Below are 20,203 nucleotides of genomic sequence, written 5' to 3'. Positions count from 1 at the left end.
TTTACATACAAGTAGTACTACATGGAAAGTATCATGTTAAGCGAAATGAGTCAGAAAGTGCGGGATAGACACAGAAAGATTGCAATCATCTGGGGAACATAAAGCAAAAAAAAGGGAGATTAACACCCAGGAATGGTTGAGATTAGTACCAGGAATTTTGCTCCATGAATGGAAGGCCAGCCACAGGCTCTAGGTGAAAAGGAAGCTCAGCTAGAAAAGAGAGTTCCAAATGAAGGGTGTTGTGAGGGCCCTCCCAGGGTGGGAGAAGCATGCTAAAAGTAGTCGATAGACCAAACATGATTGCCACTCAAAGCCTCTCTTGCAAAACACAGTACCCAAAAGAAGAGAGAGAGAACAAGGGGGAATACCCTGCCACAGAGGCAGGATGGGACGGGGGGGGATGAGGGTTGAGGGGTGGGATGCTGGGACGCGTGGGGATGGATGACGGGCACTGGTGGAGGGATGGGCACTTGATCATTGTATAACTGAAACCCAAGCACAAAATTTGTAAGCCTATAAGTGTACCTCATGGTTTTTCACTAATAAAAAAAAGAAAAAAAACCCGATTGTTCATGATCTTTTTTTCTTAATATTTTTAATTAGTGAAACACCATGAGGTACAGTTGTAGATTTACAATTTTTTGTGCTTGGGTTTGATTATACAATGATCAGATACCCATCCCTCCACCAGTGCCCATTTTCCACCACCATGGATAATATCCCCCCACCCCCATCCCCCCCATCCCCCCTGCCTGTGTGGCAGGGCAATCCCCTGTGTTCTCTCTCTCCTTTTGGGTGTTGTGGTCTGCAAAAGAGGCATTTAGTGGCAAACATGTTCAGTCCATAGTCCACTTTCGACATGCATCTCCCCTCCTGGGAGGATCCTCCAAACACCCTTTATTTGGTGTTCCCTTCTCTATCTGAGCTGCCCTTTCCTCTAGAATGCCCGACTGGCCTCTAAGCTATGGAGTAATCCTCCTGGTGCTGATCTCAGCTATTCTTGGGTATTAATTTCATATTTTGTTACTTTATATCCCCCAGATAAATGCAATCTTCCTATGTCTATCCCTCTCTTTCTGACTCATTTCGCTTAGCATGATACTTTCCATGTTGTGCCACTTGTATATAAATTTCATGACTTCATCTTTTCTAAGAGCTACATAGTACTCCATTGTGTAGATGTACCAAAGTTTCTTTAACCAGTCATCTGTTCTTGGGCATTCAGGTTTCTTCCAGTTTCTGGCGATTGTAAAGAGTGCTGCAATGAACAAACAAGTGCAGATTTCACTTCGACTATACATTTTTGCCTCTCTGGGATATATTCCCAGGAGTGGTATTGCTGGGTCAAATGGGAGCTCAATTTCTAATTTTTTGAGAATCTTCCATACTGTTTTCCAGAAGGGCTGAACCAGTCGACATTCCGATTGTTCATGATCTTGATGAAAAAGTCTGACCATCTGGTAGGTGGGCGGACACGCGGTCTTTTGACATCCCGTGGAATTCAGTCGGTAACAGCTCTAGTCCAGTGGTCGTCTCTAAATCTCATTATGTGACCAGCCCATCTGATTTTTGACACCTTGGCAAATGAGACAGCGTCTCTGATTCTTGTTTGTTGATGGAGGTCGGAACTCCGTATTCTTTCTCTCATTTGAGTGAAACGTGATATTCCAAGCATAGCTCTTTCAATTTCTCTTTGGGAGACCTGAATAGCATTCTCATCCTGTTTGCGTAGGGCCCAGGTCTCTGAGGCGTATGTTAATGCAGGAAGAACAATGGAATCAAAGAGATGTGCCTGGAGTCAGAGGTTCTTCGTCCTCTTAGCTATTTCTTCCATGCACTTGAAGGTGTTCCAAGCCGCTCTCTTTCTCCTGCGCAGCTCGGTTGCCAGGTCATTTGTCATGTTGACTTCTCGACCTAGGTACACATAGCTGTTGCATTAGGAGATGGTCATTCCATTGAGAGCGAATGGGGCATCAGGAATGAGGCTGTTTCTCATAAACATTGTCTTCATAAGATTCAGTTGTACGTCCACCTTTCCACACTCACAGTCGAAGTCGGCCAGCATTTGTGCTGCTTGGCTAATGTTTGGTGTTATTAAAACAATGTTATCAGCAAAGTGGAGATGGTGTAGTTGCCGACCATCTATCTTCACTCCCATTCCTTCCCATTCTAGTCGTCGCATGATGTTCTCGAGGGTGGCACTGAAGAGTTTCGGTGAAATGGTATCACCCTGCCGAAACCCTCTCTTGATATCAATGATTACTTCTTTGCAGAATAGTGAGATCCTGATAGTGAATCCGTAATACAGTTCACGGAGGATCTTGATGTATTTAGTTTGAATGCCCAGATTGGCTGGGGCTTCAATGACTGCTTCCGTCTCAACAGAATCAAAGGTCTTCTTTAAATGAATGAACGTTAGACAGAGTGGCATCTTGAACTCCCGAGAAACCTCAATGAGCTTGGTTATCATGTGGGTATGGTCGATGGTGCTGAATCCTTTATGGAACCCGGCTTGCTCGCATGGTTGTCCTTCATCTAGTATTCTGCTAATCGTATTCAGGATGACTCGAGTGAACAACTTGTAGATGACAGACATTAGGCAGATCGGGCGATATTTGCCAATGTCATGGATGTCTCTTTTCTTGTTCAGTAGTACAGTCCTGCTGGTTTTCCATTGGGACGGAACCTTGCATTCAGACAGGTAGCGTGTGAAGAGCTGAGCCAGCATATTGATGAGTACTGACGGCAGGTTCTTCTGGTGTTCACGTCTGACCTTGTCTGGGCCGGGTGCTGTTCGTATCTTTACTGACGAAATGGCGTGTCAGATTTAGGAAGAGATTGGGAACGACATATCCATCCTGTGGGATTTGGTATGTTGGCAAGTGGACATGGCTATAGAAGAGATCTGAGTAGAACTCATGGATAATCTTCTCCATTGCTCTTCTAGAAGATGTGACAGATCCATCAGGACTTCGGACGGCAGTCATCTTGGTCTTGGAGTTGGCAAAGGACAGGCGGGCGTTACGAATACTTTTTCTGGCTTCTGCCGCATCTACCAGCACTTCTGCTCTTCTCTCTTTGAGGTCTTCCTTGATCGCATCTCTGCACTGCTTTGCGAGCTCAGACGTTCACTTGCGGTTGCCTGAGGGATGCGCCAAACCACGTTGGCGAATAAGCTCAAGAGTTTTCAAAGACAGACATATTTTTGTGTCTCTCTCTCTCTCTTGGCGTTCCTCCCACAATCATGGAGGTGCTGAATCAGTCGATCGTATTCCTCGTCAATGTTGTCAATAATGGCATCTTCCCATGTTGCCGCAATAGTGCCAAAGAGCTCCAGTTGGTGGTCGTTCTGGGAGTTCTCTTTTTAAACTTTGCAGCCCTTTCTCCCCACTCTGAGAAGTAGAATTTTGCATGAAGGAGATGATGGTCCGATCCCATTTGGAATTTTGGGACAACAGCGACATCTGCAGGCAAAACCATTGATTGAATATGATGTGGTCTATTTCGTTGTGAAATTGTCCACTGGGAGACTCTCATGTCCAACGTTTAGATTCGGCCTTTTGGAATCTTGAGTTACCATGTATGGTCTTGGTCGACATGATGAACTCAGACAGCCTCTCACCCCATTTGTTCCATTCTAGGCCATGGGTCCCGATGTGAAGTTCTTTGGCTGATCTTCTCGGTCCTAACTTGGCATTAAAATCACCCACAATGATCTTGTAGAAGGTGTGGTCTTCTTTATAGAACTTCTCCAGCTCCATGTAGAACTTCTCAATTTCTCCTTCATCATAATTGGATGTTGGTGTGTAGACAACGAAGATAGAAACTACCGGCAGTGAGCCACATATATTCAAATGTAAAAGTCCGATTCGGGTTGTTAGGCATTCGAATGAATCAATGCTCATGGCCAAGTTTGTGTTGACAAGGATACCGACGCCTCCGACACCTCTTTTATTGCAGGTTCCGAGTTACAATTCTTCTCCGGTGTCAAAAACGGAGTGATGAGATTGGTGCCTTCTTGTCTCAGTCAGACCACTGATGTCGTACTTGATATTTCGCGCTTGTACCATCAGGTCCTTGATGGATGCATCTGATGATAGCGTACGTGCATTGAAAGTACAGACAGTCATTTTTGTCTTCCTTCGTTGTGGCAGCCTAGTTCGGCCTTCAGATTTTATCGGCCTCTCCTTTCTCATCCTTCTCAATGCTGCAATATTGGTGACGCCTTCAAGGTCAGGGGAATGAGACCCATTGTAGTTATTGGTTTTGGCATATCGAATACACAATGGATAGCTTTTGGGGCTCTGCCGTGTGGGCGGAATACTCTTGGTAGCTTGCCAGGCTTTCCGAGAGGGATAGAGACTTTTGGGGAGACCTCTAATCACCCTTGTAGGTGTTATCATATTTTAACCCTATCAAATATGGTACAGCAATTCTGGAAGATGGGTATTTAGTGTCTTACAATGACAAAGCGGCCACGCGAGTCCGGAAAGCATCCTCGAATGTGGCAGTGGCTGGGTAGTGGAAGCAGTGGAGGAAATATACAAGAAATAAACCTTATAAATGTAAAGAATGGATGAAAACTTTTTACTGGAAATCAGACCTTCCAGTCTGCAGTGATACTACAGCAGGTAGGGCGTTTGCCTTGCATGCAGCCGACCCGGGTTCGATTCCCAGTATCTCAATATGGTCCCCTGAGCACCGGTTGGGTCGATTCCTAAGTACAGAGTCAGGAGTAACCCCTGTGCATTGCCGGGTGTGACCCAGAAAAGAAAAATGAAAGAATATAGGAGTAGAGTTTCTGTGAAATTAAACTTCACTGAACATGAAGAAATCTGACAAAGGAGATAAAGCCTCTGAATATGGAATGTACATAAAGATTCAATGTGAAATAAAATTTCACTGAACATGAAAAGGATTCACAAAGCAAAAAATCCAATGACTGTACACAATATAAATCTCGGAGGGATGGGGGTCAGCCTAGGGACAGCCCAAATCCTGCAAAACCGTCACCATGCCATTGGCAGGACCTCATTGCCTTGGTACCAAGCCTCTCCTGCAAATTAACCTGCTGAATATTCAGGTATATGTGTCTTTGTGATTGGAATCCCAAGGCTTTCTTAGAGTCAGTATGGGCTACCTGCACTCTCCTTACTGTATTTCCAGAAATCCTGGTAATCAGGCCTATGATCCACCTCTGCCACATGTAAGCTCATCGAATTACAGTACTCTACTTTATGAACCCTTGAAAAAGTCTCATAAATAGATCTCAAGAGAGTAAAACCAGCCACCAAACATCCTTCGGACACCCAAGCATGCCTGAGACATCAGGGTCACGTGAAAGATGTGGGGCCAGCTCGGGGAACTCCCAAACAGAACCCCAGTAGCGCCTTGCTCCCAATCTGCGAGAACATCAAATAGCATTTGCAAGATCTTAAAGGGAACTTCGACACCCAGACCCTCCATAAAAAAACACTTAAGAATTGTCCAGGGGAAAAAAACAGCCAAGAGTGTGATTCAAGGGCCTGGATAAACAGGTAACTGATGCCTTCCAAGGCCTCAATCCAAAAGCCTTGTGGTAAAACATAACTCATACTACGGACAGGGCTGGAGTGGTGTAATAGTTTGATCTGTCATGTTATTTTTAGGATTCTGCCTCCTGTAGTGATGAATAGTCTACTCAGAGGACTCCTGTTTATAAGCCCATTTTAGCCTACTTCGATGAAAAATAAAATCCAAAAGTAGGAGATTTTGAGGTTCTTTTTGGCTCAGCTACCAAGACATCTGGATTGGATAGCCTGTGAGAATGCTCTGCGTTCTGAGGCAATGGTCTCAATACGCTGGTCCAGATAATGACTCATGTCATAGGACCTGATATTGCCAAGATGAGTACATATTGACGGTTTTGCAGTGTCTGGGCTTGAAAAATGGGGTACTGTCACTGTATTGAAGCGATAAGACACCTCTGTTTTTGCTAGGAGAGCTTAGAGAGCCCATACAGCACGCATTTCCTGTAACTGCATGTAGATCGTGAAACCATCAACTTCCCCTTTTTGTGTCCCTCTTACCACATGCTCTCATCCTGCATGTACTGATTTCCTTCTGCCCCTATATAATCTCTGCTTACCATGAATAAAGTTGTATACTGACCACCAGATATTAGTCTGTGTCTTTTAACCACCCGTCAATAGTCTACTTTGCTTACCAGCTCCATGAACCAGGTAACCATACAGCCTGAAAGTTCACCTGGGGTTCAACCCAGGGCGGCTATGTGCAAGGCAAACAATCTATCCACTGAACTTTTGCTTCAAAGAAGCCTTGTTTTAATACTTATCTTCATGATTTCCTAAGATATCTCGTGAAATATGCTGCAGTTCTTCCCAGTGCCAGAGATTAGTACACACCATAGGCACACCACCAGAGCGTGGTATACAGCAGAAGTCCTATTTTTCCTCAGTATATTTTTACCACTTTCTGGAAAACAATCTCTTAGGAATCTCCAGACTACTGTTCTGGTCTTTACTTTATCAAACCTTAACAAATTTAACATGGACCGAAAACAGACATCCTCTCACCAGAGAAGATGGAGTGGAGGGCGAGCAAAATAGGGTAAGGGGCTTAAGGGAAACACTTTCCCTTCAGAGGACACCAGGATAGAGAATCCCTATTAACTGTGCAGCTCAATTCTCCCCTTTAGGTACTAAGATACTACCCAAAACATTCTACAGATGTTCTCTGTGGTCATTAAAACTCCGTGACATTCCTCAGAGACCCAGAACAAAGTTTAAGGACATCTGTTAAGGAACCATCAGAACAAATTCTGAATACACACTAAGAGTTCTAAGGAAAGAGAATATGCAAGCATGTCCAGCTCCTGACTCTGAACTGGACAAAACCCAGAGCAATTAAAAGAGTATGGCCCTTAATTGTAAACATCTAGTCAGAAACGGCCAATTTGGTGAAGATAGCTTTTAAAAAATTTTTATTAGTGACAAACCATGAGGTACAGTTGTAGACAAAGATAGCTTTGACAGGGAGGAAAGGGTAACAACAGCTGGTTCCATCAGACCTCACAGGCAGTGTGGGTGGCAGTGGGGATGGCACAAAAGTGAATTGAAAGACGCACTCTCAAGGAGCAAAACTCAAAATGGGGAAATAGACCAGATCCCTGCCACACCAAGGAAAGATGACAGCCTTAGAGATTCAACCACTAATAGTCAGGTATATAAACACAGATAAGTGCTTGAGAGGAAATTCTGAGGGTGTGCTTGTAAAGTGGCAGTCAAAAAACCCACGACTTTTGTATAAATAAATAATGAAATAAAAGAGGGAGATATTGAAAAAAATAATCCAATTACCTACTAGCTTAACAAAAAGAGGTGAATGCCCAATACAAGGAAAGCTACAAAACATTATTTAAATGAAGGATACCAGGTTTACAAAACACATTCATTGCTTATAAACCAGGACGAGGAATACTGTCAAAATGGCAATACTCTCCAAAGCACTATACAATTTAATGCAATCCCAAAACATGTAAGAGTTAAACATCCATGAAATTCATTTGGAAAACTCCCCCAAAGTAGTCAAAGCAACCCTAGTGGAAGAACATGGGAAGCATCGCATTCTAACCTCAAACTCTACTACAAATCTGTAGTAATTAAAATCATGTGGGACTGGAATAAATTAAACTCTCAGATCAACTGAAAAGAATTGAAAATTCAGAGAGATATAAGAAAAAAAAAGGAAGAGGACCACAAATGTCCCCAAAACAATAGAAATGGTATCTGCCTATATGGCCCCAGGAGTAATTCCTGAATGCATAAGCCAGGAGTAATCGCTGTGCAATGCTTGGTGTGACCCAAAAAGTTAAAAAAAAAAAAATAAAAGCTAAAAATAAATGAAAATCTACAACATTTAAAAAAAAGAAAAGGAAAGGGAAAGGGAAGTGGACATGAAGTGGAGAGGGAGAAGAGGGGAGAGGGGACTGAGAAAGTAAATGGGGAGGGTGAAGAGAAAGAGGGAATGGGAGCGGGAAATGGAGGGGGAAAAATGTCGGGAGGAGACACGTGCCGGTTGTAGTGCGCATGCGTCCCCCTTGTTACGTCCCGACGTGCCTAATCTCTTCCGGTTTGAATGATCTCCTCCGGGGGAGCTCTAGTCCAGTGGGATTGCGCGCTGAAGCCGGGCGACCTTTAAACGGCTTTTTCCAGAGGTTGTTACATCCGCATCTTGAAGCGGGAACCGGTGGAAGATGAAGTAAGGCTTCGGCTGTCCTCCGTGGAGTGTGGGAGTTCGGGGCTGGAGGATTGGGATGCGGGGCGGGAGGAGCTGAGGGAAGGGGCGGGGGCGAAGCGTCCGAGGGCGCTGGGGTCGCGAAGCCTGGAAGGCGCCGAAACTCTTCCAGGGGAGGCCTAGTTCGGTGCTCTCGGTCGCCGGGCCGTTTCTTTACTCTGCGGCAACTTCCGCAGCCCGTTGACGAAAGTGAAGTTAATCAACGAGCTCAACGAGCGAGGGGTCCAGCTGGGGGTGGCGGAGAAGGTGTCCTGGCTCTCCGAGTACAAGGACAGCGCCTGGATCTTCTTGGGTGAGTTCTGCCGCGGTGCGCCTCGGGTTCCCTCCACCCCCCCCGGCTTTCGAGGGAGGGTTTCAGCCTTCCGCCTCTCTTCTCCCGTTATTCCTCTCCTCTCCCTGGCTCTCGCCCCCACCCACCCCGTTTAGGTGACACCCAGCGATGGTCCGGCGTCACTCGGGGCTCTGCATTCAGCAGTTCCTTCTGGCGGTGCTCACAGAACCTATGGGATGGTTCAGGGATGGTGCCAGGGATCGAACCTGGGTCAGCCTCGTGCAAGACGATTGCCCTACCCGCTACACGAGCGCTCCAGCCCTGCCGGCATGTATTTCTGCTTCTTATTTGGAAGGCCACACCAGGCGGTGCTCCTGGGTTTCTCCTGGCTCAGTGCACCGGCATCACGACTGGTGGTGTCTGGGAAATATATGGTATGCCAGAGATGGGAACCCGACATTGGCGACGGTCACGGCAAGTGCCATACCCACGGTACTATTTCTCCGGCACCCTTATTTCTATTCTTTTTCCAGGTTTTCATTTTTTCCCTCCCGTTTCCCACCCCCACCCATTCCCTCTTTCTCTTCATCCTCCCCATTTCCGTTGTCAATCCCCTCTACCGTCTTCCCCCCCTCCCCTTCATGTCTACTTCCCTTTCCCCTGTCCTCCTCTAACGCCTCTCCTTGCTCTCTTCTCCCCTTCCCCTTGCCCTCTCCTTCCCACTCCCCTTGCTCTCCCCATCCTCTGTCCTCCTCTAATTTTTAATGTTGTACAGTTTTATTTTTAATTTTTTTACTTTTTGGGTCACATCCGGCATTACACAGGGGTTACTCCTGGCTTATGCACTCTGGAATTACTCCTGGGGCCATATAGGATGCTGGGAATCGAACCCGGGTTGGCCACGTGAAAGGCAAACGCCTTACCCAGTGTTCTATCGCTCCAGTCCCTGTCTTCCTCTTACCCTTCTCATTCTCTTATAATCCTCTCCCTTGTTCCTTCTTCCCTTCCCCCCATCATCCTCTTTCCCTCTCCTCTTCTCCTTCTCTCCCCTCCTCCTTTTCCCCTCCATTTCCCCAATTTTCTCTCTCCCCCTTGCCTTTCTCATGCCTCTCTTCCCCCCACTTCTTCCCTTTCCCCTTATCCCTCCCCTTCCTCTTTTTTTGCCTTCATCCACCTCTCCCACCTCTCCCCCTTTCCTCTTCCCCATGCCCTCCTGCCCTCCCTCTTTTCTTTTTCCTTACCTTTCTCTTTCCTTTCCCCTTCCCCCCTTTCCCCTTATCTCTTCCACCACTTCCCCCTCTTTCCTTTCCCCTCTGCTACCCCAACACTCCTCTCTTCTCCTTCCCCCTGCCCCTCTTAACTTTCCCCTTCCTCTCCTTGCTTTGCATGGGACACATTCCTGGCTGCTTTGAACAATCTCATAAGTCATACTAATAAACGCATTTATAGCGGTAGGGCATGTTTGAACAAGGATTTATTTTTGTGAAATGCCTAAAAGTTTTCTTTATAATCCTTAGTGTGTGTGAGGTAGGGTTAGTATTTGCATATTCAAACTGATTTTGGGGGGCAAGGAGATAGCGGGTTAGGAGCGTAGATTATTAAACTAGGTCTGATGTCCCGCAGCACTGAAAGCCCTTCTCATAGCATCAACAGTTGTAGCCTTGGTGGCTCCAGAGCACTGCCAGGTGGCACAGGATGTTGCACAGTCTGCAATGTCAGTGCAGCACCACATCCTTGGGCCCTTCCACTGAGTTGTGTGACCCAATATCCCGAAATGGTCCCTGGGCTCTGTTTGTAAGGACCCCTTGCAAGCATTTGATTTTGAAGGTAGCTATGGTGGATAAAGAGCAGATGACTTCAATATTTTTTTCTAATTTTGGGCCACAGTGATGCTCAGGCTTACTCCTGGTTCTGAGCTCAGGGCTTCTTTCTAGTGGGGCTTGGGGACCATCTGTGGTGCAGGGAATTGAACCTGGGCAAGCTGCACAGAAGACAGACTCTCTACCTGCTCTAGTATGACTCTGGTTAACTTTGTACATATGTATATAAACACACACATATATTTGTATGCATACACACATATGTATACACACATATATGCATATACAATCATAATCAAAACATTTATTTTGGTTTTGGGGCCACACCTGCTGTGGTCTGGAGTTACTCCTGGCTCTTCATTCAGAGATCACTCTGGGTTTGGAGGAATCATATTGGGTGCTGTGGATCAAGGTTGGGTGGCTACATGTAAGGCAAGCATCTGCTATACTCTCTCTTTAACTGCTGACAATATATTTTAAGATATATTTGTCGTGTTGGAAACTAACTCCTTTGTCTACAAAGTTTGGTTCTGAAGGCCCACAAGAATATTCGGGTAAGGCCTTGAACTTGGCTAAAATTAGTTGCATACCACTTTACCACTTGCCATTTATAGTCCCCTGAATACCTCTAGGAATGATCCTTTCGCATAGTTGGATGTTGCAACATAATTGAAACCGAGCCTTTCAAAAATTAAAAAATTGTTACTCCTGGCTCTGCACTCTGGAATTACCATTGGCGTTGCTCAGGGGACCATATGGCATGCTGGGAATTGAACCAGGATCGGCCACATGCAAGGCAAACGCCGTATTCACTGTGCTATCGCTCCAGCCCCAGGGTTGCAGATTATTAAAGTAGGTGTCGTGTCCCCCAGCACTAAAGTCCTGCTCACAGCATCAACCCGTGTGGCCTTGGTGGCCCCAGCGCACTTCCATGTGGCACTGGAGGTTCCCCAAGCTGTAGTGCCAGTGCATCACCACATCCTTGGGGCCTTCAAGTGAGTTGTCTGACCCAGTATCCAGGGAATGATCCCTGGGCTCTGTTTGGAAGGCCCCTTTGAAAACATTTTTTGAGCTACCGAGAGTATTCGATATGCCAAACACAGTAACAACAAAGTCTCCAATGGAGACGTTACTGGGCCCGCTCGAGCAAATCAACGATCAAAGGGAGGGCCTTTACATTCTACCTTTTATGGTGTATAAAGAGTGAATGACTTTAAATTTTTCTTTGTATTTTTGAGCCACATTCATTATTGCTCAGGCTTACTGCTGGTTCTGAGCTCAGGGCTTCCTTCTGGTGGGGCTTGGGGACCATATGTGGTGCAGGGGATTGAACCTGGGCCAACGACATATAAGGCAAGCTCTCTTCCTGCTGTAGTATGACTCTGGTCAAAAATATATATGTATATATATTTATATATGTATGTATGTACGTATACACAGATACATGCATGCATACGTACATATATGTATACACACTTATATATGTATATATAATCATATATCCATACACATATATTTTGGTTTGGGAGCCATACCTGCTGTGCGATGGGGTTACTACTGCCCATACATATAGAGATCACTGCTGGGCTTCGGGGAATGATATTGGGTGCTTGGGGTCAAAGTTGGGTTGGTCCATGTAAGGTGAGCATCTGCTATACTATCTCTTGAACTGCTGATAATATATTTTAAGATATATTTGTGTTGTTGGAAACTAACTCCTTTGCCTACAAGTTTTGGTTCTGAGGGCCAGCAAGTGTATTCAGGTAAAGCCTTGAACTTGGCTAACCTTAGTTGCATACCACTTTACCACTTGCCACTTATGGTCCCCTGAATACCTCTAGGAGTGATCATTTTGCATAGCTGGATGTGGCAAGATAATTGAAAAAAAAAACATTTCAAAAACAAAAAAGATTGGGGGGGTTTGAGGAAAGTTTTTTTGGGTCCATTACTGGTTTTCTTTTTGTTGTTGTTGTTGTATTTTGATTTTGGAACATTTCTTATTAACTTTTTTGTCTTATTTAGGGGTGCTACACCAGTGGTGCTCAGGGATCACTCCTGGTGGGGCTGAAGGAATGATATGGGGTGCTAGGGATTGAACCTGATTGACTGCATGCAAGGCAAGAGCTCTACCCACTGTCGTGCTTTAGCTCCCTCCCTATAAGTTTTTATAGTTAACCTTCATTTGTTATCTGGTTCTAGCTTTGTCTTCATAGTCAATATTTAAGTTTTGTTTGTCATCCATTCTGAACATTTTACTTCAAATAGTGTCTTTTTTTGTTAAATAGATATGGTGAGATTGTTAACATAAGTCTGGTACACAATAAGAAGACTGGGAAATCCAAGGGATTCTGTTTCCTTTGCTATGAAGACCACCGGAGCACAATTCTGGCTGTTGACAATTTTAATGGCATCAAGGTGAGTAAAAGTATGAAGCAGGATTTGGCGGAATGTTTCTGATGGAATGGTTGAGTTTCCCTCCCTGCCCAAAACAGAGGTCTGCATACTCCTCTATCCAGATCTCCCGGTTTCCAGTAGCTTGGTGGCCACACCCACAATTCACCCTCAGCACCATGTAATCTCATATACAGCCAGCCAAGAAACAGAGAGTATAAAATAAATCTCCCCCAATAGAGCAACGCAGTTTTTTCCTGGACAGTGTGGCCAATCAGTCAACAAAAAGCTTGAATTCGCTAGATTGGGGGCAACTGTAAGAGTGATTAAATGCCGCCCCAGAAGCCTCCGTCCTTCTCGGAGAGCCAGCATACTAGCGAGAGTATTCCGTATGCACGGCAGACTGTCAAGATCCCCGTGGCATATCCAATATGCCAAAAGCAGTAACAATAACGAACCTCATTCCCCGTACCCTGAAAGAGCCTCCAATACGCCATTGGGCTATTCTAGCACATGACAGGGTTAATGGAGTCATTACTGGTGCCCGCTCAAGCAAATCGATGATCATCAAGATGACAAGTGACAAGTGACTGGTGTAAAATATGCAATTCAAAGAATTTCAGCTGTGTGTTGGTATCACTGTCTTTATAATAAAATAAGATCTTGAGGTTATAAAGAAACAGGGAACAACAAATGGCGACAGTCATTGAAATTGAAGGTTTTGTTTGCAAGAAAAGTGTAGGCAGTATTCTCATAAATCCTTCTATCACAATGGTTTAAATAACAGAGATTCCTGCATGCTGAGAAAGTGCCACGGTGTATGAATTCTTATTTTTCTATTCCTGAAAGGGGGCTTTTGATTGTGGGGAGAAAAGCACCCCCAGTATCTTCCGCAGTGAGGCAAGTACTGGTTCTTACTAGGGCACAACAAATTGAGGCTGAGCAGGGTGCATGTAGAGCAGACATCCTCAGGCCTGGTCTTAGGAGGCCCCCCCCCACCATGCCATGTTTCAGGGTTTACCAACCAGATGATCTTGGCTTTGACATAGCAGACCCACGATGTATTAAATATGGAGCATTTATTCTCGGAGTTCTGTGGCTCTATTTGCACTTCTCTGGTAGTTCTAACTGTGTCCATTTCTCCACTTTTGGAAATGAGGGTCAATTTGTACGTTCTGCAAAAACGCTCTCTTAGTCTTTTTATAATCCTGAACTGTCATCCATTTGCCATCACCCTGATAGAGAGCATTAGTGCAATTATCATCATCTTTGTAGTGTAGGCCTTATTCCTCCCATAGTTTTTCAAAGTGGAATCAGCTTAACTGCTGGACCAACCTCTTTTTCCCAGGTTATCTCCAAAGACATACTGAGCAAGCTATCTTAGGCCCCTTGATCCCCACCTGACAGTGTGGTGTCTTAAAATATAGTTTATTTGGTTTGGGGTGGGGGTTGGTTTGGGGGTCACACTCAGCTCTGCTGTGCTCAGTGCTTAATCTTGGCTCTATGGCTATGGTGTTCAGAGTGCCGAGAAGACCATATGCAGTGCCAGGATTGAATGTGGGGTTGGCTATGTACAAGAAACGCAACTATTTTTTTCATTATATGGTCATGGTCCTCCTGTTGTTCATCGATTTGCTCGATCGGGCCCAGTAACGTCTCCATCATGAGACTTGTTGTTACAGTGTTTGGCATATTGAATATGTCACAGGTAGCCTGCCAGGCTCTGTTGTGCGGGCGAGATACTCTCGGTAGCTTGCCGGGCTCTCTGAGAGGGGCGGAGGAGTCGAACTCGGATCGGCCATGTTGGCCGCTTGTAAGGCAAATGCCTTATCGCTGTGCTATCGCTCCAGCCCTTTCATTATATATATATATATATATATATATATATATAATTTTCTTAAACGTAGTTCATAATAGTTCTTTACAAAAATAGTTCATTACAGATAATATTCAAATACCAATTGCACCGCTGAGCACCTTCCACTTCAATAAAGTGGGAAGTGTGTAAGGGTTGTTGTCTTATTCTGGAGCCACTTAAGCCCGAATATAAGAGAATACAATCAAGTATATTAGAAAACAAACAACTGTGTGATACTTTTGATAAGTAAGTGAGATAGAGTATATGAGGTTGCTTGGCCGAAAATGTGGCAGCACACTCCAGGAAGGCAACTTAACCCCTCTTTTATCTCTCTGGCCCCTGAGCATAGTGCCTTTTTTGTCCAACGGACATTGACTGAAGCATGCGAGAAACTCATCTTAGCACTACCTGTTTTCTTGGTCTCTCCTTGTATTTACCTTTAAAGGAAGATGTGATACAGAGCAGTTCCTGTAAGGCAAGGTAGCCTTTTGTGTTAGTAAGTCCTGAGAACAACCAGGTATGGCCTGTAAACAAACAATAACAAAACCCAAACCCCCACAATATTGCATTACTTTTCTCTCTATAATGAGCATGAGTCAAAATGTTGTGTTTTCCATTTAGAGTGGAGAACAGAATTTTGGGAATGATTGAAGACATGTAGGTTCTTTAAAGAAACCATTCAGTCTCAACTAATGCTTTGCTCTCATGCTCGTGAAAAACAGATAATACCATCCCATCCCATTCCCCTTAGGTTAGGGTTAGAATTGGCTTTTGAAGAGATGTTAGTAATGACTCTGATTATGGTTCTATTTATTTATTTATTTAATGAATTTTGCTTTTTCAATCACAGCCGGGATGCACAGGGGTTACTCATGGCTGTGCCTTCAGGATTACTCCTGGTGGTGCTCAAGGGATCATGTGGGATGCTAGGGATCAAACTTGGGTTGGCCCCATGCAACGTAAACGCCTTACTTGTGGTACTATAGCTCCAGCCTCCTGATGATGCTTTTCTATGAGAAAGGTGTTAACTATTAACAGCAAAAAAAAAAAAATCCTTCACGATTATTAGTTAGATTCTCAAGTTTCTTTGGATTGTTATTTAATTTTAGAGAATGCGTGCACTCCTTAGCTCACTCCTATAACTATTGCTTCCATATTTCATGCCTTTATCTTAATCCGTTTCTTGTCTCTCTCTTTCAAGAACCCCTGTGATTACAATGGGACTTCCTGTATAATCCATGAAATCGCCCCAGTTTTAAGATTATTTAACTTAATCATATCATCATCTGTCATTTTGTGTAAGGCAAGTGTGTGTGTGCCTTGCACTGATCATAGACTCATTGTAATCCTGCTTAGTGCTAGGTGTTATGTTGCCTGAGGCAGAATTTGAACCAGGTGACTGGAATTCTGGTCGCGTTTTACTCCTCAGATGTTGGGGAATTCTCTTTTGTAGAGAAATAGGATAAAGTTGGCTCTGTTCCAAAGCTTTTTTTCCTACAAGCATTCAAACAGTCATGGGTTCGGGTGTTTAAGGCCCCACTGTTTTGCCGAAAACAAAGAATTCCCATCTTAGGCTCCCAAACATGCCTTCAGGCACATAGCCTCTTTTAGGCCAAAGGGCTAACCTTAGTGTGCGTAGTGGGAGTGTGTAGTGGGAGAAAAGCCTATGCACTTTTCAAAGCCTTACACCTGCACTGTGATGATTACTGTGCTTACAAAGAACTTTCTAGGTTCAAGTCACACCATCCGAGCTAGGTGCTATTGTTATCACAGATTACATGTGAAGAAACTGATCCTTGAAGAAATGAAAGGAGTTATCTAAGGTCAACCAAATAGAAAGGAATGGCAAAGGTTGGTATAGAATTAAATTATTGGGGCTGGGGTGATACTGAAGTGTGTAGGGTGCTTGCCTTGCAAGGGGCTAACTCAGGTTAACCCCTGGCACTTCTGATGGTCCCCAGAGCACCACCAGGGATGAACCATGAGTGCAGAGCCGGTAGAAAGTGCTGAACACTACCGGGTATGGCCCAACCTCACCCTTTCTGAAAATAATCTAGTTGTCACTCTTTCTCCAATGAATTATTTGCTATCAACATAGCAGAAGCTTGGTGATGATAAGGTGAATGTCAGTATGCTAAATATATGCATGTCCAGGATCTGGAGAGATAATTGAGTGGGAAGCAGACTTACTTACTTCTTGGGTTTTATCCCTGGCATCCATCTCCAAGACTCCTGCAAGTGATCCCTGAGCACAGAGACATAAGTTAGTCCTGTGTACCGTCAGGTGTGATCTCAAACCAAAACCAGAATAAAACAAATGTAAAGATATCCTAATCCCTGGAACCTGTCATTATGTTGGCAAAAGGAACTTTGCAGATGTGATTAAGATTCTTGTGATGGGAAGAGTTGCCTGGACTTTCCAGGTGGGCTCAATGTTGTTATTACAGAGATAATTATAAGAGAAACAGGAGATTAGAGTGAGTTGTTTGGTTGTTTGAAGGGATGTGTCAGTGGAAGCAAGGGGTTGAAGAGATGCAAGGAAGGAATTATCAGCCAAGCACTGCACAGTGTTTCTGGAAGCCAGTAAAGGCAAGATGACAATTTCTGCCCTGAAGCCTTTAGGAGGAACTAGACCAACAGACACTGAAACTGTAAACCTAAAGAGACCGATCTGACAAGGCTCTAAAGGGACATGGCTACACAACCTTGATAAATTTGGTTAGACAAAAATAACTTTTACATTCTTGGCTTGAAGCAGCTCTTTTCCAGATTTTTAAAATATATTACAATTATTTTGTAGAGAACGAATATTCAGAAACTCACTCAGACCATCCTTTGTTTTTCTTCATTTTTTTCCCCTTTATTTTATTTTATTTTTTTTAAAGTTGTAGATTTACAATTTTTTGTGCCTTGGTTTCAATTATACAATGATCAGATACCCATCCCTCCACCAGTGCCCATTTTCCACCACCATGGATAATATCCCTCCCACCCCCATCCCCCCATCCCCCCTGTCTCTGTGGCAGGGCAATCCCCTGTGTTCTCTCTCTCCTTTTGGGTGTTGTGGTCTGCAAAAGAGGCATTGAGTGGCAAACATGTTCAGTCCATAGTCTACTTTCGACATGCATCTCCCCTCCTGGGAGGATCCTCCAAACATCCTTTATTTGGTGCTCCCTTCTCTATCTGGACAGCCCTTTCCTCTAGGATACCCGGCTGGCCTCTAAGTTATGGAGTAATCCTCCTGGTGCTGATCTCAGCTATTCTTGGGTATTAATCTCATACTTTGTTACTTTATATCCCCCAGATGAATGCAATCTTTCTATGTCTATCCCTCTCTTTCTGACTCATTTCGCTTAGCATGATACTTTCCATATTGTACCACTTGTATGTAAATTTCATGACTTCATCTTTTCTAAGAGCTACATAGTACTCCATTGTGTAGATGTACCAAAGTTTCTTTAACCAGTCATCTGTTCTTGGGCATTCAGGTTTCTTCCAGTTTCTGGCTATTGTAAAGAGTGCTGCAATGAACAACAAAGTGCAGATGTCACTTCGACTATACATTTTTGCCTCTCTGGGATATATTCCCAGGAGTGGTATTGCTGGGTCAAATGGGAGCTCAATTTCTAATTTTTTGAGAATCGTCCATACTGTTTTCCAGAAGGGCTGAACCAGTGGACATTCCCACCAACAGTGAAGGAGTGTCCCTTTCTCGCCACATCCACGCCAGCATCGGTTGCTTTTGTTCTTTTGAATGTGGGCCAGTCTCTGAGGTGTGAGATGGTATCTCATTGTGGTTTTGATCTGCATCTCCCTGATGATTAATGATGTAGAGCATTTTCTCATGTGCTTTTTTGCCATTCGGATTTCTTCTTTGAGAAAGTTTCTGTTCATTTCATTGCCCCATTTTTGGATGGGGTTGGATGTTTTCTTCTTGTGGAGTTTAACCAGTATTTTGTATATCCTGGATATCAACCCCTTGTCAGATGTGTATTCAGTGAATATCCTTTCCCATTCTGTAGACTGTCTTTGTATTTTGGTCACTGTTTCTTTGGAGGTGCAGAAGCTTCTTAGTTTAAGATAGTCCCATTTATCTATCTCTGTTTTCACTTGCTCGGCCAGTGGCGTGGCATCTTTGAAGATACCATTAGCTTCAATGTCATGGAGGGTTTTGCCAACTTTATCTTCAATGTACCTTATGGTTTCTGGTCTGATGTTGAGGTCTTTAATCCATTTTGATCTTACTTTTGTACATGGTGTTAGGCAGAGTTCTGAGCCTATTTTTTTGCATGTAGCCGTCCAGTGATGCCAACACAATTTATTAAAGAGGCTTTCCTTACTCCACTTCACATTACTTGCACCTTTATCAAAGATTAGATGAGCATATGATTGAGGAGAGATGTCAGTGTATTCAACCCTGTTCCATTGGTCTGCAGTTCTGCCTTTGTTCCAGTACCATGCTGTTTTAATTATTACTGCTTTGTAGTACAGTTTGAAGTTCGGGAGGTTGATTCCTCCCATTTTCTTTTTCCCAAGAATTGCTTTAGCTATTCGTGGGGGCTTATTGTTCCATATAAATTTCAAGAGTGTTTGCTCCATTTCTTTGAAGAATGTCATGGGTATCCTTATAGGGATTGCATTGAATTTATACAATGCTTTCGGTAGTATTGCCATTTTGACAATGTTAAGTCTCCCGACCCATGAGCAGGGGATATCTTTCCATTTCCTCATGTCCTCTTTTATTTCCTGAAGTAGCGTTTTGTAGTTTTCTTTGTACAGGTCCTTTACTTCCTTAGTTAAGCTGATTCCTAGGTACTTGATTTTCTGGGGCACAATTGTGAATGGGATTGTTTTTTTCATGTTGCTTTCTTCCCTCTCACTGTTTGCGTATAGGAAAGCCATGGACTTTTGGGTATTGATTTTATAACCTGCAACTTTACTATACGAGTCTATTGTTTCTAGGAGTTTTTTGGTGGAAGTTATTGGGTTCTCTAAGTAGAGTATCATATCATCTGCGAATAGTGAGAGCTTGATTTCTTCCTTTCCTACCTGAATGCCCTTAATATCTTTTTCCTGCCTAATCGCTATTGCAAGTACTTCCAGTACTATATTGAACAGCAGTGGAGAGAGTGGGCATCCCTGTCTCGTCCCTGATCTTAGAGGGAAGGCTCTCAGTTTTTCCCCATTGAGGATGATGCTTGCTGTAGGCTTGTGGTAGATGGCTTTAATTATGTTGAGGAAGGTCCCCTCTATACCCATTTTGGCTAGGGTTTTCATCATAAAGGGGTGCTGGATCTTATCAAATGCTTTCTCTGCATCTATTGATATGATCATATGCTTTTTATCTTTTCTTTTGTTGATATGGTGGATTATGTTGATTGATTTCCGAATGTTAAACCATCCTTGCATCCCTGGGATGAATCCTACTTGGTCATGGTGTATGATCTTTTTAATGAGTAGTTGGATTCTATTTGCTAGTAGTTTGTTGAGGATCTTTGCATCTGTGTTCATCAGGGATATCGGCCTGTAATTCTCTTTCTTTGTGGTATCTCTGTCTGCTTTTGGTAT

General features: G+C 43.9%; 1 protein-coding gene across 1 annotated transcript in view; it reads left to right on the top strand.

Annotated features, from left to right (window-relative positions):
• The first annotated feature begins 8,038 nt into the window (after positions 1-8,038).
• LOC130018788 (uncharacterized) overlaps positions 8,039-20,203 on the top strand; it is a 29,543-nt gene continuing 17,378 nt past the window's right edge. Inside the window, 5 exon segments of the mRNA XM_056109489.1 lie at positions 8,039-8,130; positions 8,214-8,417; positions 8,472-8,587; positions 10,190-10,280; positions 12,672-12,801. Coding sequence (XP_055965464.1) covers positions 8,039-8,130; positions 8,214-8,417; positions 8,472-8,587; positions 10,190-10,280; positions 12,672-12,801 — 633 coding nt within the window.

Source organism: Sorex fumeus, unplaced genomic scaffold, assembly GCF_029834395.1.
Source record: "Sorex fumeus unplaced genomic scaffold, SorFum_2.1 ptg000268l, whole genome shotgun sequence".
NCBI classification, from domain to species: Eukaryota; Metazoa; Chordata; class Mammalia; order Eulipotyphla; family Soricidae; genus Sorex; species Sorex fumeus.
The sequence above is the reverse complement of the archived record's forward strand: the minus strand, read 5'-3'. Positions and strand labels throughout refer to the sequence as shown.